The 19,359-nt window shown below is 33.4% G+C and overlaps 1 protein-coding gene across 1 annotated transcript in view; it reads right to left on the bottom strand.

Moving 5' to 3' along the window:
- Nucleotides 1-3,909: 3,909 nt before the first annotated feature.
- Nucleotides 3,910-19,359, bottom strand: part of LOC131842668 (uncharacterized) — a 40,428-nt gene continuing 24,978 nt past the window's right edge. The window contains exon 3 of the mRNA XM_059191239.1: nucleotides 3,910-4,125. Within this exon, the coding sequence (XP_059047222.1) occupies nucleotides 3,910-4,125 (216 nt within the window). The remainder of the gene's footprint in view (nucleotides 4,126-19,359) is intronic.

Raw genomic sequence — 19,359 nt, 5'->3', positions numbered from 1 at the left:
AAGTCGGTCTTATCGCTTATGCTATATGATCTCTTTCAGACAACCTTTGTGTAGAGGAGAAAAGACAGAAGGTGGTGGATGGCAATGATGGAGTAGATGAAACATTAATAATAATAATATATAAAATAAATATAGTGAAAATATAGTGATATCTTTAGATTAAAAAGGGTCATTTGTTATTGAAATCGCAAAAACCAATGATGTGTAGGTAAACATGCATGATTTAATAAAATATAAATAATCTTTATTCAAATAAACTTAGGTAATAAAAACATTTTTGAATAGCCATATTTTTTTATTCCATCGCTTATTCGGAAAGCAGACGCATTACAAGAAGAACGAGTAAGAAAGTTCCGTGTTACTCTTTTAAATAAATGTGATTCAAGCATTATGTATTTAGGATTTTGTGTGCTAAAATATACTAAATATTTTCTATGTACAATTATTTGTGCACAGAAAATATTTAGTATGAAAATATTTATGTTTGTTTTTAGATTATTTGTGTATAATTTTTAAACATTGTTATATTTTGCATGCCATTGCTATGGCAATACACAATACACATACTATCCTTTATATAATTTTTTGTACTATGTTTTTGAACAAATAATAAATAAACGATATCAAAACCTTTTTTTAATCAGTTTAAGAAATGCTCCATTCAAATAAAATCATTTTAATTATTAATTTATAAGCAATAAATTACTATAAAAAAAACAAAGAGTTCTTATAAAAACTGCAACACAATCATGTGATTGTTCTCAAAAACAGTATCAATTCATGGCTGTTTTTCAATGCCCACTTTAAACACCAATTATGGAGGAACACAAAAAAAACCCTCTATTATTTCAACGCACAACCAGAAAGCATAACAATAATTCTATTCTCAACCTGAGAATCGAACTCGCACCGTTAGGTACGTGTTAAAACAATCGCTGCTTATTAAAATAACTATTGCATTTGCGACGTAAGTTATGAGAGGTAGCGGGTTAAATATTTTGACGGTGTCTAAATTTTATTTATATAATTATTTTTCTGATGTTAGAAATGATTATTATTTTATATATATAATATAGTGTAGTATACCGAAATTTAATAAAAAAAAAACAATATGTCGCATAGCATGAATTTGTAGTAGCCAATACTATATATGTATCTATATCATATATGTTTGTAATGTGGTGTAATCATATATATATATATATATATATATATATATATATATATATATATATATATATATATACATGTGTAGCATAGATGACTACAAATTCATGCTATACGTTTGTTTTTCGATGGAATATTGTATTAAAAACAAGTTTTTGTCATTTTCACATTGTTCATAGTATATTGTTTAAAATAATTCTAAATGCAAACACAGTAAAGGTTTATTTGATATTAGTTGTTCTATGATATTGTTTCACGAAAGTTCAGTATTCGCAAATAGCGAGAACTCTATTGTTATATTTATTAATAACCCCCAAGGGATGAATAAGGTCAGCTCAGTTTATACCTACTAGGGAAAATGTCAATCTGTTATTTGTATGGCATTTAAACGTCGGAGCATCAATAACGAAATGTAGAAAATATTGATTAATAATTGATTACGTCGACTTCATTCACGACTAACTGTTACCCGCGACTTTATCCGCTTAAAATAGAGATTTTAAAATAAAATTATATAATAAAAATAATAAGTTACTTCTTACGACATTCGCTATTTGCGTGTGGAAGTCTCGTCAAAATCGGACCCGCAGTTTCAGAGATTATAACAGACAGACAGACAAACTTTTTTCATTTTTTTTTCTTGTACCGTATGCACTTTTATCTGCTCTTGTTTAGTATAAGCTGGTAATTTGAAATTACAAACAGACACTTTAATTTTATCTATTTTTATAGATGAATTCTTGATGGGGACACATACCTTTTATTCTTTTTGGGTTTACAACATTCAGTGTAATCTCATATCTAAAGTTGTCTGTGGCTATTAATGGGTACTTTGCATAACCTTAATGGTTTAGTAAGACTTTGTTACAAATATTTAGAGTGTCCTAAAATTCACGTTGACTATGAGCTGTATGTTGGGTGTTAATAAATTGTATGTAATATTAAAATTGTGATACAGAAAATTCATCATTAGTTGTCACAGAAGTATTATAGCAAATAATACATATGTAATAATTATTATATATAATTTCTTATAAAAAATATTCTTGTTTCCAACACTTCACAACACCTCACAATAATTCTAAGGTTGAAGGAATCCCTCTGTGATAATAATTCCGGCTTCGTTCAACCTTAGAAAAGAAGAACTTCTTCTTTTATCATTGTATGTTACAGTAAATAAAGTATTCCGAACAAACAAATTAAAAATCCCGTGCATTACTTATCAGGCAGACATGTATTTAGTATAATGAGTAATAAAGCCAGAGATATCTCATAATCCTTTAATCATCAACCTCTATATATACCCGAATAATTTAGAACACGTACAGTTCTCCAATTTGTGGGTACAGTACGAAATTTATTATTAATTCTTTATTTATCTTTTTACTGCCTATTAGTCCTGTCATACGCATCTCCTGCTCATTTTTTTATACTACGATGGTGACAAACAAACATACTGCTCATCAGTAAATGGTTACCGTAGCCTAGAAGTCACCAAGGGTGTCAAGTGCGCGTTGCCGACAAAATTAGTAGTTTTAGTACTCGTTCTTGTGTGAAAATGCTTGAATTTCATCTTCTAATTTATTGTATGTTTTAATTACTATATAAAAGGCTTTAAAAATTGGGTGCAACAGTTTCATTATTACAAGCATCCACAGCAATTCATGCTTTGATAATTTAAGAGCCGCGCTATTTTAGTGGAGATCTTGCCATTTTCCATGATTTTTCATCAGAGACCAATATGATATGTAAATAATTATAATGTAGATATATAATATAATTTATAACAATAGTATAAAATGAATATTTATAATAACAATGTTTAAGAAAAAAACTGCACATAATATTAATAAAATAATCTAAAAAACGCCCTCGCCTGTAACTTAAATATCAAATTCGTGCTCGGTTTATTAGTTCGATAATATTGGTCTAGGCATGACTCAACGAGTAATTCCGGGAGCTAATGTATGTGTAGTTTGAAGTTTCCATTGTTGTTCTGAACTGAACGGGATATGACGTCATTGTGTATTAAATCTATTTAAATTTGGGGGGATTTAAATGAGCACTGAGGTTATGTTTTAAAGTTTTAAGATTACTAGTATTATAGTATTAACTGAATTAGGCATATTTCATTTTAGACATTTTTTTTTAATGATAACATGAAACAGTACACCCGCACGCTCTAACGGTATACGCTTATGTATTATGACTAGGGCCCTCACTGGACACGGCAAATTGAATAAACATATGACAAACTTGGGCCTGTGCTCACCAAAACTCTGCATATTTTGCCAAGCTGAAGAGGAACGCCACTACACATCCTATGTGGTTGTAGCCCATTCCTGCATAAACGATATATCACCTTTGGAACGTATACACTCTATCCTGAGAAGATAAAAACCATCGCTACTAAGAATATTTTAAAATTCTTATCCCTGACTAGGTCTAGGTAGCGAACTTTGAAAAAGTGCGATCACAATAGATCTATGTAGGTCGCAGTGCAACAGGTCTAAAGCACCTGACAATAGCCCAGACAGTGTAGACCGTTTTTTTTTATTGAGAATACAAAAAAACGGTATACACTCCTCCACCAGTCGATAATTGTAAGAGCATAAAGTCAGGTCAGTTTGTACTGGTGAATTTACCTGGATGAACTGGACGGATATGCGATTTAAAAAAAATGGCACACGCTGGAGCGGCACCATCAGATGATGGACAGGTCAGTTTATCCTAGTGATTTTACTAAGACTTGACCAGGAGGGTTTCCAATGAGGACTGCTTGGTGAATCTGATAACAACGGGACCCACTAGTCTCCATTTTAAATTCTTTCCTCCCAATCGTCTTAGATAATACCTAATAAATTTGTCACTATGAGCTAACTGGCCTAACCTCATATTCTTCTTCTTATCATCCTGAGCTGGTGTTCCACGAACGTATACTACATCTTCCATGATTCTCTATAAATTTTGATATAATACAACAACTTTAGTCTAAATTTGTCTATTATATATACTTATATATATTTATAGCTACAATCCATAGACAATTATTAGCTAATTTGGCTGTCTTAGTTCTTGATATCGCTCAAGGATATACAGACATACTAATTAGATAATATGCAATCCGCCAGGCGACTACAAAATCATTATTTATTTCTGCTTACACAAAGGTATTATTAAAAATATCTAATCGTATTATACACTGAACAATTTCTGACTTTCAACAAAGTCATCATGGATTCCTCTGTCCGCGAAACAGCTCGATTTGTAAGCTGTGAGCCGTAATGGTGAGATATGGAAGTCAATTATAGGTTACGCTTATATTGACGTGAAACTTATTATTTATTCTCAAACTTTGGTAACTTCATAAATAAAGTATTTCAATTTCAATTTGAATGTGACAGCTTAGTGAAATCAAAAATCATTTATTATTTATTCTAAGACCTTCGTTACCTGTACTTTACAAATACTGTATCTGAATTTGAATATTATAGCTTAATCAAATAAAAAAAATTAAACATAATTTCTTCATGTAGGACATTTTAGCCGCTTATGAACATCAAGTTATTTGTATTAATATTTTTTCCCTACCGTTCTGTATACAGATTCAATTGAGATGAACTGGCAAGAAACTCAACTGTTTTTTTTATAAAGCCAGCATTTTATATTGTAACGTTATATAGGTGTCTATGTCTAACATATAAATCTCCTTTTAGAAAGTTTACACTCTATCCTGAGGAGATAAAAACATCGCTCCTAATAATATCCTCAATTTTTATCCCTGACGGTTCTAGGTTACACTTTGAAAAAGGGGGCGAGGACAATAGATCTATTCAGGTCGCAGTGCTACAGGTCTTAGCACCTGAAAATAGCCCACCAAAAAAAGTCTAACATTAAATGAAAGCAATTGCCTGAACAACTATTGCCATGCACGTTTGTTAGTTGTAAACAATGACATGTAATAATAAATAATCCATTTACAAATAGATACCGTATCTAATGCGTATCGCAACAAATCTCGATTGTCATCCATATCGATTCTACTATCGTTCTCAATACATTTAATCGATTGAATCATGTGGTATCGAATGAGCACGCCTCGCGATACAGCCCTACTCATTGGGATTATACTTTTAATTATGAGTAAAGCCTTCGATCAACAATGCAAACTAGATAACGCCTCATGACAAATAAGCAAATATAACATCCTCAGCTATTGTAAAAAAAGGATTAAAAATTCAATGATTTTCGTCAAAACTGAACCTTAATTGCAAATAATAAAGCGCATTTTTGTATGTGTTATATAAAAACGTGTTGTATCCCGCGAATTCGTCTGCTTTTTCTACTAATATTTGAATTTTTTTGATTTTGAATTTTGAATAATGACCTATGTTCATCCTCGTGATATAATCCACTGTCACGTTTTATTTATTTAAATTCGTTCAGCCGTTCTCGTACAACACGCAAACACTTTAAAATTGTATAATCATTACATAGTATAAAACAAAGTCGCTGTCGCTGTCTGTCCGTCCCTATGTATGCTTAATTCTTCGACCTTCTTTTTTTAATATATAGAGTGATTCAAAAGGATGGTTTATATGTATAATATAATACATGTACAGCCGGGCGAGTAGCTAGTTTCAGTATAAATAAGATCTCCACTCCGCATTTGGGGCATTATTTCTCCGATTGTATGGTAAAATATGAAAAATTTGTACAAGTTTTGACTAAAGAACTTTCTGAATTTAGGATAGAGACAAAAACAGAAATATATCACTTTTTTCTACTTACTGTGATATTACATCCCCCTTCGTGTCAAATCCCTCGTAATATATCACTTATAACACTGTTTTGATCAACCGTTTAAACTTTTTTCGATATAAACTTAACTTAACAGGGCAATTCAAATTCACATTCGACCAACTAAGCTCGTTTGAACTTACTTGGGAGGAAAAATTGATACTCAGAGTGTTCATGAAGTTGTGATATCTATTTCAATCTATATCTATGGCATATATCTTACCAAGGAAAAACTTACTTTATATCTCATAGAGTATAGTCATCTACATATGTTGCATAGATTTCTACCGCAGCTTGCATCTAAATATATATAACTCAAAGGTGACTGACTGACTGACATTGTGATCTATCAACGCACAGCCCAAACCACTGGACGGATCAGGCTAAAATTTGGCATGCAGGTAGATGTTATGATGTAGGCATCCGCTAAGAAAGAATTTTGATTAATTCTACCCCCAACGGGATAAAATGGGGGTAAAAAATTTGTATGTAACTTTGTCAATTTTAAACCGATCGAGCTGAGACTTTGCATGCATAAAGCTACTATGACTAAATAATTTTGATAAATTCCACCCCTAAGGGGATAAATTAACACAAGCGAAGCGAAGCCGCGGGCAAAAGTTGTATTTATATTTTGGTTGAAGGAAAATATAAGGAACTTATAGAGCTGGAAGCAAGAATAGACCTTCAGCCATTCCATAAGTCTTTCCGCGGGGATCAACGGCCTGAGAAGAGGTTCAAAACCCAAGCGTTGACCTCAAATTAAAGTCGAATTCGTCAGGCAGGAGTTGGCCATCAGTCCTTCTCTAAGTCCTTGCGAGGATTTGAGGTGCCTTCTGAACTCACCGCTATAGTCTGATCAAGCTGTAAAGGCCAGCTGCGGCCAACAGCATTAGAGTAGTCAAAAGCATATTTGAAATTAGAACATCCTTCTATTTTACTATAATTTAAAAAAGAACATAACAGAACAGAAATGAAATTTTGTTAGAAAATCTGTTTTCAATTACTCATTGTAACCACAAAATATAAAAACCAGTACGTTTCTAGACACAATCAAATATAATAAAGCCGTCATTACGAAGATAAATATGGAATAGACGTTCACATAGTGATGTATCTCGTATAAACGCTTATTGCATTCAGAGCGAGATAACACTCATTTGTACGTTTAAAGACTCCATTCACCATAAACAGCCTATTCTTTGAGATTCTCTCTCGGTATGTTACAAATATATTGCAATCCATAATCTTTATTGCAATAACGATAAAGCTGAAAATTGAATACATATAAGTTTCAAAACGGCAAATATAATTTTGTATTTTACGAATGTAGTACACTTTTGAATAGGCTGTATATAGATCTTATTATGTGAGATAAAAGGACTAAGTTCGACTGCATTTTATAAAGGGAACGGTAAGAAAATTTCGAAAAAGGAACACGTGCGCTGAACGACCCACTTCGTTCGGAAACGTATGCAAATCCCTTTGTTGTCTGCATCGTGTTGCGTCAGTGTAACGGGAACGGGCCACGGTTTCCGAACGCTTTATGGTTGGCTCAGAGGGTCTGGATGTATGTAGTATTTCCTACGCCTCAGTTGTTGAAATGCAAAGTAGGAAAACACGAGAAAACATGTCTTCAGAAAATAAAATCTCATAACACATAATTTTTATGGTTACGTAATAACTTTTTTGAACCTATATTATAATACATAATTATATATAATAACTTATTTATTAAGTATGAAATATACTTAAATAAATTTATACATATAGACGTTCAGACAAATGTGTATTTATATCTAAATCAGACTATAATCAATTAATCATAAACTAATTTAGTTAATAGTAATACCATTTGAAGCATAGCTATTTTCCATGACCATCGAAATGTATGTACGTAAAAACCGGCCACTGCAGAAAAAGCGCGCGAAAATAATCTATAAGTATTTCGAAATTTAAAAGTTGTAAATATTGTATAATGATGTGCCTACATTCTAATAAATAAATAAATAAACCAATTTCCGTCACTAGGAGCAAAATATTTTTGGTATCAATCTATGTAATAATTTTTTTTATAGACTTGTTTTGATAGTTTTGTTGGTACTGCCTCAATTAAAACAATAAAACTTACTTATGAAACTGTGATCAAACTTTTTAAGAAGCATTTCTAGTTGTATTTTTTACCACAAATAATATTTTATTAAATCTTATTGTGTAACAAAACAAAGAAGAATGAAAGAAGCATTACGCTTCTTTCATTCTTCTTTGAACCTATTAATTTAAAAGTTCAATTCTGATAAGGACCGCGTCAATATTTTTTTTTTAATTATTAGCCATTGGCGAGAAGGCATCAGACCAAAAAACAGTGTTAATTGCTCTGTTTAAATAAACACATACTTTAAATTATCGCAAAGATAAATTAATTTCCTTTTCATTTTGAATGTGCACCGACGCGCGGCGTTTGATACGATCGTGTACAAGTATTTAATACTCTTTGTTTTAAATTACAATAAATGTATTTTATGTAGTTTGTTCTCATTTACATGGGGCCATATATGAAATACACTTTTGAATCTCAATTAACCAGAAAAAAGATTTAAATGTCTTATAAAATGCTTTCTTTGTATAAAAAGCTTATTATAAAATTGAAGAATTTATATATGATAATAATGTTTTTGTATAAAATATCTGACGTACAATTCATAGCACTAACAATGTTATCTGATTGAACAGAGATTAAGTGCGTAGCAGTTTCTATGTTGATTGTCGAATGCTTAAGCCTTGTTAATGTAAATATAATTAAAACAATATTTATTTAAAAGAGTAACACACAAGTTTATTGCTCTTTCTATTGAATCTTGAACAGCTTTAGCCTTTGCGTCTTAGAGCATCAAATCAAAGATTTAAAACAATGTATATATTAATCTAATATTATAAATTCGAAATTCTGTTCACTTGATAAAAAATGTACAAAAGGCGAATTTAAAGTTGTATATTTTTTACCAGTAAATATTATAAAGTCTGTTGAACCTTTCTCCTATGTAAGAACTATGAATATATTCCCATACCTTGCAATTTCCCTTCTACCGGAAGGTGCAAAAATAGTACAGTGTACAGTTTGCAAAACAAATGCAAATTCAAAATAACTTTATTCATGTACTAGGTCTATTACAGACTCTTATGATATGTTAAATCTACCGTCAGTTTAGAGTGATTTCGAGATGAGAGGAACTGACAAGAAACTCAAAACTCAGAAAATCAAACGCAGGCAACTTCGAACAGAGTCTACATCTAATAAAACGTAATATGCATCCTGGCAACACAAAGTCGACTGTCCATATAATTGGGGGTCGACGTCACGTTTTCCTTTCTTGTATATTGGAAACTAATTGAAAAGGATTTATGTTAATATATTTAACAAAGCCACTGACCAGGCGAAAAATTAAACACTGGCCGAAATTTTAAAATGTCAACATTTGTCCCGCGTTAAATTCCTTTCAAACAAAGAAAGAATAAATCAAGCCGAAACCATTCCATCATGATACTCCCCTCCGTGGCCTCCCTCACAAAAAAGTATGCGCCTAGAAACATACAAAGAATGTGGAGAGCTCACTTTACACTGGTCCCCATCGCTCTACATCTGTTGTTACACCACCAAAAATGGTTTTCAATGCAACAAATTACCACACATACCAATTTAGATCTTATTTGTACAGCAATAAACGTCTACTAATGACGTTTGTGTCGATTTACGACGACAATTAAAAGTTTGTAAGGTATGTAATGTTTGGAAGTCTGACATTAACCCTTTTTCGACTCTAAGAACAAGAACTAACATAGAATCCTTTTTAAAATAGCAACTCATCACATTTGACTTACGGAGTCACTAATGTGTTAGATTCGAAATTTAAATTATCTACCAAGCTTTGATTACTTGTGTGATGTTCTCTAATTACAGAAGTAAACAAAGATTCCAAATTAGTGACATTTTAAATTTCGAATAGACATTTGTATTTGTATTTTGTTTTTGTTTCTGTTTTCCGGTCTCAGGGAAAGGCAAAAGAACTCAGCCTATACAGCCATTGTCTTTGTATATTACAAACTCCGTAAGTTGAATATGATAAAGTTTCTATTTTAAACAGACTCTATGCTCATTCTTGTTCTTAGAACTGAAGCCTCATTGCCAGTTAATTTTTAATTAGAACATAGACATAATGTTTAATTTTCTTTGTTCGGCGTCGTGATTGCGTAGTTTATGGAAGTAACAGAGATTTATAACCTCCATGCGTCAAGCTAAAGAAAATTAATGTATAAAAACCACATGTGTCTTGTAGACGTGTATTGTCCATTCTTCACTGGGCAGAAAGTATTTTTAGACTATTTTCAGATGTTAAAAATGTATGAAGCGTTTATACTTTGTTAAATTTCATCGTAACCAATAAATATATTTTTTTAATGTAAATTGACTAGCAAACATGCTAATGGCCCGCCTGATGGTAAGCTGGAGTAACCTATATATGTATATAGGTTACCGCGTGATAACGTGATATAGTGCTGTTCATGTGAACAGCACTACGGACATAATGTTATCACGGCCGTGATACCTCTTGTGTTGCCATTCTGGAGAAATAAGTTGTCAAGTTTCTTATTCTATGATAAGTAACTACTACATGATACCATTAGTTGTTGTTGTTGTTAGTACTATAACTAACTACTAACAACAACAACAACTAACAAATATCTAATTGCATTTCTTGACTTGTTCTATCAAGTCAAGAAATGCAATTTTTCAGAAATAGATTCAAGAGGTAGATTTATATGTATAATATAAACATGTTATTGTATAGAACAAGGCAAGAAATGCAATTTTTTGTAATGCATCCATGCGAAGCCGGGAGTCGCTAGTTAGTATATACAGCTATGGTGGTCTGCCCAAATCCCTACTTGTTACACAGGCCGCGTTTGTTTGTTATACATATATCTATCGCGTAACAATATAACCGTATCTATGACACAGTAAATTACGTGGATTAAGAGCCAGATTATGGGTTTATGGTCGGCAATAGCCCTAATTTCGATGTGGCAACACTATATTGATACCGTCATTTTTTAGTACATATTTTCTGGTTTTATTCCATAAAAAACAGCAAGATTTTAAACGATCGGTGGTCTAGCGGTTTACAGTTTAGCACATCACACCACCGTACTTCATCGTCGCGAGTTCGATTCCTCACAAAATAAAAACGTTTGTTTTCAAGATTATGATTTTTTTTATTGTTTGGGTGTATTATAAATATATTTACAAGGATATAAAATACTTGGTGAATTAATCACCGTATGGCTGACTGACCTGATCTCATCTTATCATCTTCCACTGGTGCCTTGTCAGCGTTAGCGCAGGCGGGTGCACCATTGCATTATCATACATTAATAAAAATAATCTTAATATGTACAGACAAAAATATTGTCAATTTAACTAGATATATGAATCAAAAACTCACTTAATCATAATGAGGCAACACGTACAGTCCACGGCGAAAATCTGAAAACAAAACAAAAATGACTTTATTATACAAATTTTGAAATGTAAGCATATTTATTACAGGCATATATATACAGAATAGAAAATCTTTTGTTAAAAAAAATAACACTTTTCTTGTCTTTTTCAGGCGTATTGCAAAATTTTGTATTCTATATAAAATGATAATTGTAAAAATATCTCTAAGTGGATAGAATAGACCATATATTCAAATACAAAACAAATAGTACCAATTACTTGACTAGTTCATTTGGAGGTAAAAATCTGATAATTGTAAAAACATCTTTAAGTAGATGCAATAGAGCTTATATTAAAAAGAACCGAGCGAGAATCATACCTTGCCGTAACACAGTTTCTACTAGCACGGGAGGCAGTTTCTTAGTTTGGAACTTTTAAAAAATTGTATATATCATCAGCGGTTATTTATTAATATAATACAATTATTTTACGTATGTTTTTTACTACATAATCTACTATATTACGAGAAAAGTTAAAACTCCAGAGCCAGAAAGACTACCCGTGTTTCGATAAAAGGGTCAGATATGACAGTGAAATTACAAGGTAAGGCGGCATACCTTAATTCTTCGGATTCACATTTGACAGTCACAGGACAACATAATATCCATTTTTTTTGACCTATTAGGGGTTGGCCACAGTTTTTCCGGTAAATAGGAAACGTGTGTATATGGTACTCCAAACCTGCAGAAGAACTTATAAAGCGGCTGAAGGCCAACTCCTGTCTGACGGATACGATTTTAGTCTATGGACAGCGCTAGGGTTTCAAACCTTGGCGCAAGCCGTGGTAATTTCGATCCGCTTTTGAATTCCACGGTGCATCGATAGAAAAAGAAAATATCTCTAATGCTGCTCATGAGTATAGGCGATAAGTTGTCACATACCATCGGACGGACCGTCAGATTGGTTGTCATTCCAGATATATAAAAAAATGTGGTAACTCCCGTTTTTTGGTATTTCTCAGAAATACAGTGAGTCACAATTGGTTTAAACCAGTTCAAACTAGTTCAATTAGACATGACCATACATAGGCTGACGGTGTGAGTTCACGCCAAAATTTTTAAGTAAGTAGACAAAAAAATAGTTTTTTTTTATACTACGACGTCGGCAAACAAGCATCTGATTGTAAACGGTTACCGTACCCTATGGATGCCTGTAACACCAGGGGTACCACGTGCACGTGGCACTAAGACACCTTACCCCAAGAAACCTTAATATACCCTTCATGAAAAACCCATGCTGTAGTCTCTCGAGAAATCCTAGGCTGCTAGCTAATTCCATAATCCAAATGTAACAGGAGGAAGGTTCTCTAACACCGCGATGCTGCTTAAAATTGTGGTAACTCCCGTTTTTTTTGCGAAATTGCGATTTCTCGATAATACAATGAGTCACAATTGGTTTTAACCAGTTCAAACTCGTTCAATTAGACACGACCATACATAGGCTGACGGTGTGAGTTCACGCCTGAATTTTTAGCTAAATAGACAAATAATTAGTGATTTTTAGATGTTAGAACATAACGCGAGAGATTTATTACACTAATTGCTGATAATTAGTTTAATATTGGTTTCAGTTTGGGAGCCTCTTGTGTGATATAGAATGAACTTTGGTACAGAATGTAAAATGTAAGAGTTGTAATCTGCATGCTATTTTTTTCTAATTAATCTAATACTTCGAAAAAAAATTGTTAGCCGCAGTTGGTCTTTACAGGTCAATAGAGAGCAAGTGCAGATGGCACTCCAAACCCGCGGAAGAACTTATGGAATGGCTGAAGTCCAGACTAATACGATTTTAGTCTGAGGACACCGCTAGGGGTTCGTACCTCAGTACCTCGTACTAAGTAAATAGTAGATATACATGTCAAAAATCGCTATAACTATAAATTTCCTTCAGTTTATTTGAATCCAAAGTGGCAGGGAGCGTGCCTATCGCTGTCTCCTGGACTACTTTTTGATTTCATTATCACGAGTGTCACATGATAACGGAATGTCCGCAGCTGCTGATTCTATATATACGACAGTTATCATTTACCATCAGATGAGCTGACACCTTGTTTGCCATTCCAAGTACAAAAAAAATACTATCGGCTAAATTTGAATTCACGACTATGTGACTGAAATTCGGGGTAATAAACCACTAAGCTATGACCATCTCGTGATGTTTCTTAAGGGTCGACGACACTTACGTGACACCCCTGTTTTTTTATAGCATAGGGGATAAACAAGTTTGCGGTTCACCTGATGGTAAGTGATTACCGCCGCCCATGACCACCAGCAACTCCAGGGGAATTGCAACTAGTCCTTACGGTGTATATATGTATATAATATGGGCTAATATTGTTATATATATAACATAAAGTCGCCTGAAGTAAAGAAGATAAAATTAAAATTAAAATATGTGTGAGTAATATAAAAATTATGCAAAAATTTATATCAGACGGCATTGCACAATAGTGGTCAATAACTATTCTCGAAGCTATATATTACTCATATGTACGTCATAGTTAGCACAGATAACGGAAAATAGAGGCCCATTCATCTCATAACTAGACATGTATGTATGACAATGACAAACGCGCTTTGTATATATATATATTATTTAACATAGAGTTTTATTTATTTATTCTTTAATGCACAAAAAAACTTGTACAAAGGCGAGCTTAATGCCATATGGCATTCTCCACCAGCCACCACCACCAACCTTTAGGTATACAGAAAGCGTTGTGGGGCAGTTATGTCAAAAAACAAACACAAAGTTACTAATAAATATTATGTTTTGTATGGGAGTTGGAATTTATTACTTATTATATATGTTTTATAACAAATCTTATAGAACCTAACATAATACACTAGTTGACGGTAGCAGATGGTATAGCGATTTAGCACGCCGATTTACTTCCTATAGTCGCTGGTTCAAACCTGTGAACATTGGGTGTGTTAATTTACCTCGTTATAAGACCCATAGGCTAAGATATGATTATATACTGACGTCGTAATATTAAAAATATTAATTATAAATAAGCTACGATTAAGCAGAGCTTCTGTTATAGATACTAGACAACTGATAGAAATACTTATATATTGTTTTTGTATATACATCCATAATATATACAAAACACGCAGACCGATACAAACAACCATACTCATGAATACAAATGTTCGCACCGTGCGAGGAATCGAACCTGCGACCATCGTAAGTATAGTGGTGTGCTAAACCGCTAGACCACCGAGGTCGTCCGAATATATATATATATATATATGTATCCTACAATGTATATATATATATATACACATTTCTGGACACATACATAAGACGTTGTTGACAAAACCGCAGTTGTGGTTTAAATGACTTTTGGTAATAAAATTATGAAATAAATTTAATATTTATACATAATTATAACATGATATATACAGCGGAAAATATATTCAGCACAAATACCTCGGTTTTCATTGTTATTTCCGTATGTTTTATTCATTACTCATGAGGGAGAATGTATAAATAAAACGGTCAAGCGGGAGCGACCACGCCCCGTTGTTTCTTGTACTGTTTACAGGATAACCCTATAGTTAAATGTTAAAAAAAAGACTATTCTAAACTACCTGATAATACATTACATTAGATGGAGTCTAATTTAATGTAATGTATATGTACTGTTTACAGGAAACTTGTACTATAAAGTTGTTTTGAAATATTACCTTTAAAGTGAAATATTATATATAAAAAAAAAGTGAAGAAACAATTCTAAAGTACTATGCTACAATTTACCATAGTTTTTAAGGTTGGATGTCCGCTTGTTTGTCATTCAGGTATGTTTATTTGGTCACAGATTCGATTCTCGCAAATACAAACATTTGTATTCATGAGTATGATTATTTGTACTGATTTGGGTGTGTTCTCTATTTAGTATGTATGAATTTACAAAAATAAATATATTTATATCTGTTGTTTAGTACCCATAACACAAGGGGGTTGTTAGTAATGCAGACTCATGATCTTATTGCTAGCAATGTACTATGTCAGGTTGACCTCCACGCGGTTCCCCCTGGAAACCATCATTATAAATTCTTGATAAATTTGTCACGATGGGTTAACTGACCTGACCTCATGCTCATCTTATCATCTTCCACTGGTGCCCCCCAGCGTAAACCGTTAGCGCAGGCGGGTGCACCATTCCATTATCTATGCATCTATACATATAAATAAAATTGGAATGTCTGTTTGTAATATTGAAATAACCGTTTTTATTACATGCATATAAATACGGTACATACACTAAAATAACATTTTTTACAATTTTTGTCTGTCTGTCTGTTTGTTCCGGCTAATCTCTGAAATGGCTGGACCTATTTTGACGGGAATTTTATTGGCTGGTAGCTGATGTAATAAGGAGTAACTTAGTCTACTTTTATTTTAGAAAAATAATGTTAAATTAGACGAAGTCGGGCGTACAGTCATCTATAAAAATAAAAAAAAAACACAACCTCTGCTTAGCTTGGGACTAGATGTAGCTGTGGGAATTGTCCATATAAGTGTATGTACCTGACAATTATATGCTATCTGTAGTAATTGCGTAAAACCTATTTAATATCTGCCTCTACGCATTCTTATCATGTGACATAATAGATAACAATGGTGTATTAAGAAATTAACAAACAGTAGAAAGTTACACACCTACCACAGTGTAAGTTACACGGTACTCCAACTCCATTAAAACCTTCTTGAATTATTGAAATTTCTTAATTTATTCTTGTTTTTAATACACCATGTATAATAACCTATACATATAAATAAAATTGGAGTGTCTGTTTGTAATATTGAAATAAAGGTTTTTTAGTACATGCATATGAATATAAATACGGTACATACACCAAAATAACATTCTTGGCAATTTTTGTCTGTCTGTCTGTCTTTTTTTTCCGGCTAATCTCTGAAATGGCTGGACCGATTTTGACGGGTAGCTGATGTAATAGGGTAACTTAGGCTACATTTATTTTAAAAACATCTTTTATTTTAGAAGAATAAAGTTATATTCCACGCAGATGAAGTCACGGAACAGCTAATTTATTAATAAAACAATGGAAGCGTCGTATATATATTTAGTTTATTAATTTTTATCGTTAAATTATCATAATTACATTGCCAAATGGAAAAGGAAACGCCGTTACATCCTATGTGGTTGCAGCCCACTCATGCATAAATAGAATAATCTCCTTTGGAAAGAAAGATGATATTAGAAATAATTGTAAACTTGACATTAGATATTTTTTTATTAAGGGGATTGGGCTATTACTTGGTGCTAAGACCTAAGATAGTTTTAATCTCATCAGGATATAGTTATAACTATATCCTGAGGAGATAAAAACCATCGCTCCTAAAAATATACTTTTTCCCTGAAAGGTCTAACAGCGAACTCTAAAAAAAGGCGAGCACAGCTTCTACAGATCTTAGCAGTTCGTAGTGCTACAGGTCTTAGCACCAAGTAATAGCCCAATCCCCTTAATAAAAAAATATCATTAGATATCTAATCACGAAACCAAAAATAATCACGAAAGTATTGAACTCTGATTGATATATGCATGATATGGATATACATTCTCAAACTGCACGTCTTGGAGAATAATTTCATTATTATCTTTAAAATGGCCTACACGACACTGATATCATTCGATCGAATCGATCGGGATCGAAATTACGAAGACCTGAGGCCAGGTCCGAAACCTTAACTATACCCTCTGACTAAAGTCATATCCGTCAGGCGGCAGTTGGCCTTCAGCCGCTCCATAGTCCTTCCACGGCTTTGGAATGCCATCTGCACTCGCCTCATATCGTTCAGTGAAGCTATAAAGGCCAACTGCGGCCAACTGCGGCCAACAGCATTAGATTAGTTCGCAAAAAACTTATATCAATGACAATGTTGAATTCGTTATCGGCTCTAATTTGAAACACATGAGACAATCTACTAGGAAGTGATTCACTGTCACACAGTCTAATCACACTGTCTATCACTACACGGATATTGTCGGTTTTAGAGCCTTGTGTAATCCTTTTAATATATAACTAGAACATGCCAGATTCGCATTACCAGACTGTTATCAGTTTGGTAAGCGTCAGTCCCGCCCACATCGCATTCCGCATCGCATTTGACTCGTCGCTTGAGTAGGTCCACTCCGATCGATCTCCCGTCCAATTCAAACGGAGATCGATATTACGACGGTCTAAGCCGAGATTTGAACCCTTAACGGTGCCCTCAGATTAAAGTCGTATCCGTCAGGCGGGAGTTGGCCTTCAGGCGCTCCATAAGTCCTTCCACGGGTTTGGAGTGCTATCTGCACTCGCCCCCATCATCTGGTGAAGCTGTAAAGGCCAGCTGCGGCCAACAGCATTAGAGTAGTCCGAAAAAAAAAGCTTGAGTAGGATCACTGCTACCATATGTTACACTGTGGTACGCTGCTAACATTTTTTACACTGTGGTACACTGCTACCAGTTTTTACACTGTGGTACATGATTTAATCATAAATATTGTAATGTTAAACTCCTATAAAGTGTCGCATTCGACTTAATTGACTAAGGTGGACTTTGTTCAAAGTCGTCTGCGTATCTCAGTCTCACATATTTCAGCCGCCAAGCTGAAGCTGAATTACACTCGAGTCGGACCACTGCTAATATTTTTTACACTGTGGTATATTATTTAATCAGACTATTTCAAATATTGTAACTTTAAAACTCCTATAAATTGTCTCATTCGCTATATTCTCAATTGACTATGGGGACTTTGTACAAAGTCGTCTGCGTATATCAGTCTCACCTATTTCAGCTGCCAAACAGCTTGGATTTTTTTTATACATATAATTAGTAAAAATCACAGGATCTTACCACGTTTTATTTTTATTGAGTTCCCAATATTGTTTTTTTTTAATTTGATAGTAATGAAATGGTGTATGGTAACCGTCGCCTGCGTAAGCGGGTACGCAGGCGACGGTCATCTTACCATCAGGCAGAGACATTGCCATTACAATTACAACAAAAAAAACTAATATATAATAAACAATAATAGTTATAATATCTCACGACAATTCACAAAACGCCATCTAGAACCACGCTAAGTTAAGCTTGTGTTATAGGTACTAGACAACTGTTATAAATGCATAGATATTTTTTTTTAAATACTTACGTAATATACATAGAAAACACCCAGACCGATACAAATATTCATACTCTTTAATACAAATGTTGCAGCATACAAGGAATAGAACCCGCGACCATCGAATATAAGGCAGCGTGCTAAACCGCTAGACCACCGCCGCCGCCTAGCTCTAAGTGAAGACTTATTAAAACACTAGCTCTGCCCGCGGTTTCGCCCGCGTTCAATTTCAATATATAAATTTAATAAAAAAATATAGCCTATATGTTATTCTGATGTATAAGCTATAATTACTGTAAAGTTTCATCAAAATCCGTTCAGTAGTTTTTGCGTGAAAGAGTAACAACCATCCATACTCACAAGCTTTCACGTTTTTAATATTACTAGCTACCCACCCCGACTTCGCACTGGGTGTATTATACATATGAACCTTCCTCTTGAATCACTCTCTATTTAAAAAACCGCTTCAAAATCCGTTGCGTGGTTTTAAAGATTTAAGCATACATAGGGACAGACAGCGACAGCGACTTTGTTTTATACTATATAATGATAATAAGGAATAAGATTAAGATTAAGATACTTTTGTTAAGTCGGTTAACTCAACGAAGTCACCGCTATAACAGAGATGTAGCTAAGTATATATTTGAATATTATTTGCATCTGTGCTTTTGATTTAAATAATGAGACAGAATGTAA

The sequence above is a fragment of the Achroia grisella genome, unplaced genomic scaffold, assembly GCF_030625045.1.
Source record: "Achroia grisella isolate CSIRO2021 unplaced genomic scaffold, CSIRO_AGI_Agris_v1 utg241, whole genome shotgun sequence".
In the NCBI taxonomy this organism is placed as follows: domain Eukaryota; kingdom Metazoa; phylum Arthropoda; class Insecta; order Lepidoptera; family Pyralidae; genus Achroia; species Achroia grisella.
Note: the sequence above shows the minus strand (reverse complement) of the source record. Positions and strands in the feature narration are given on the sequence as shown.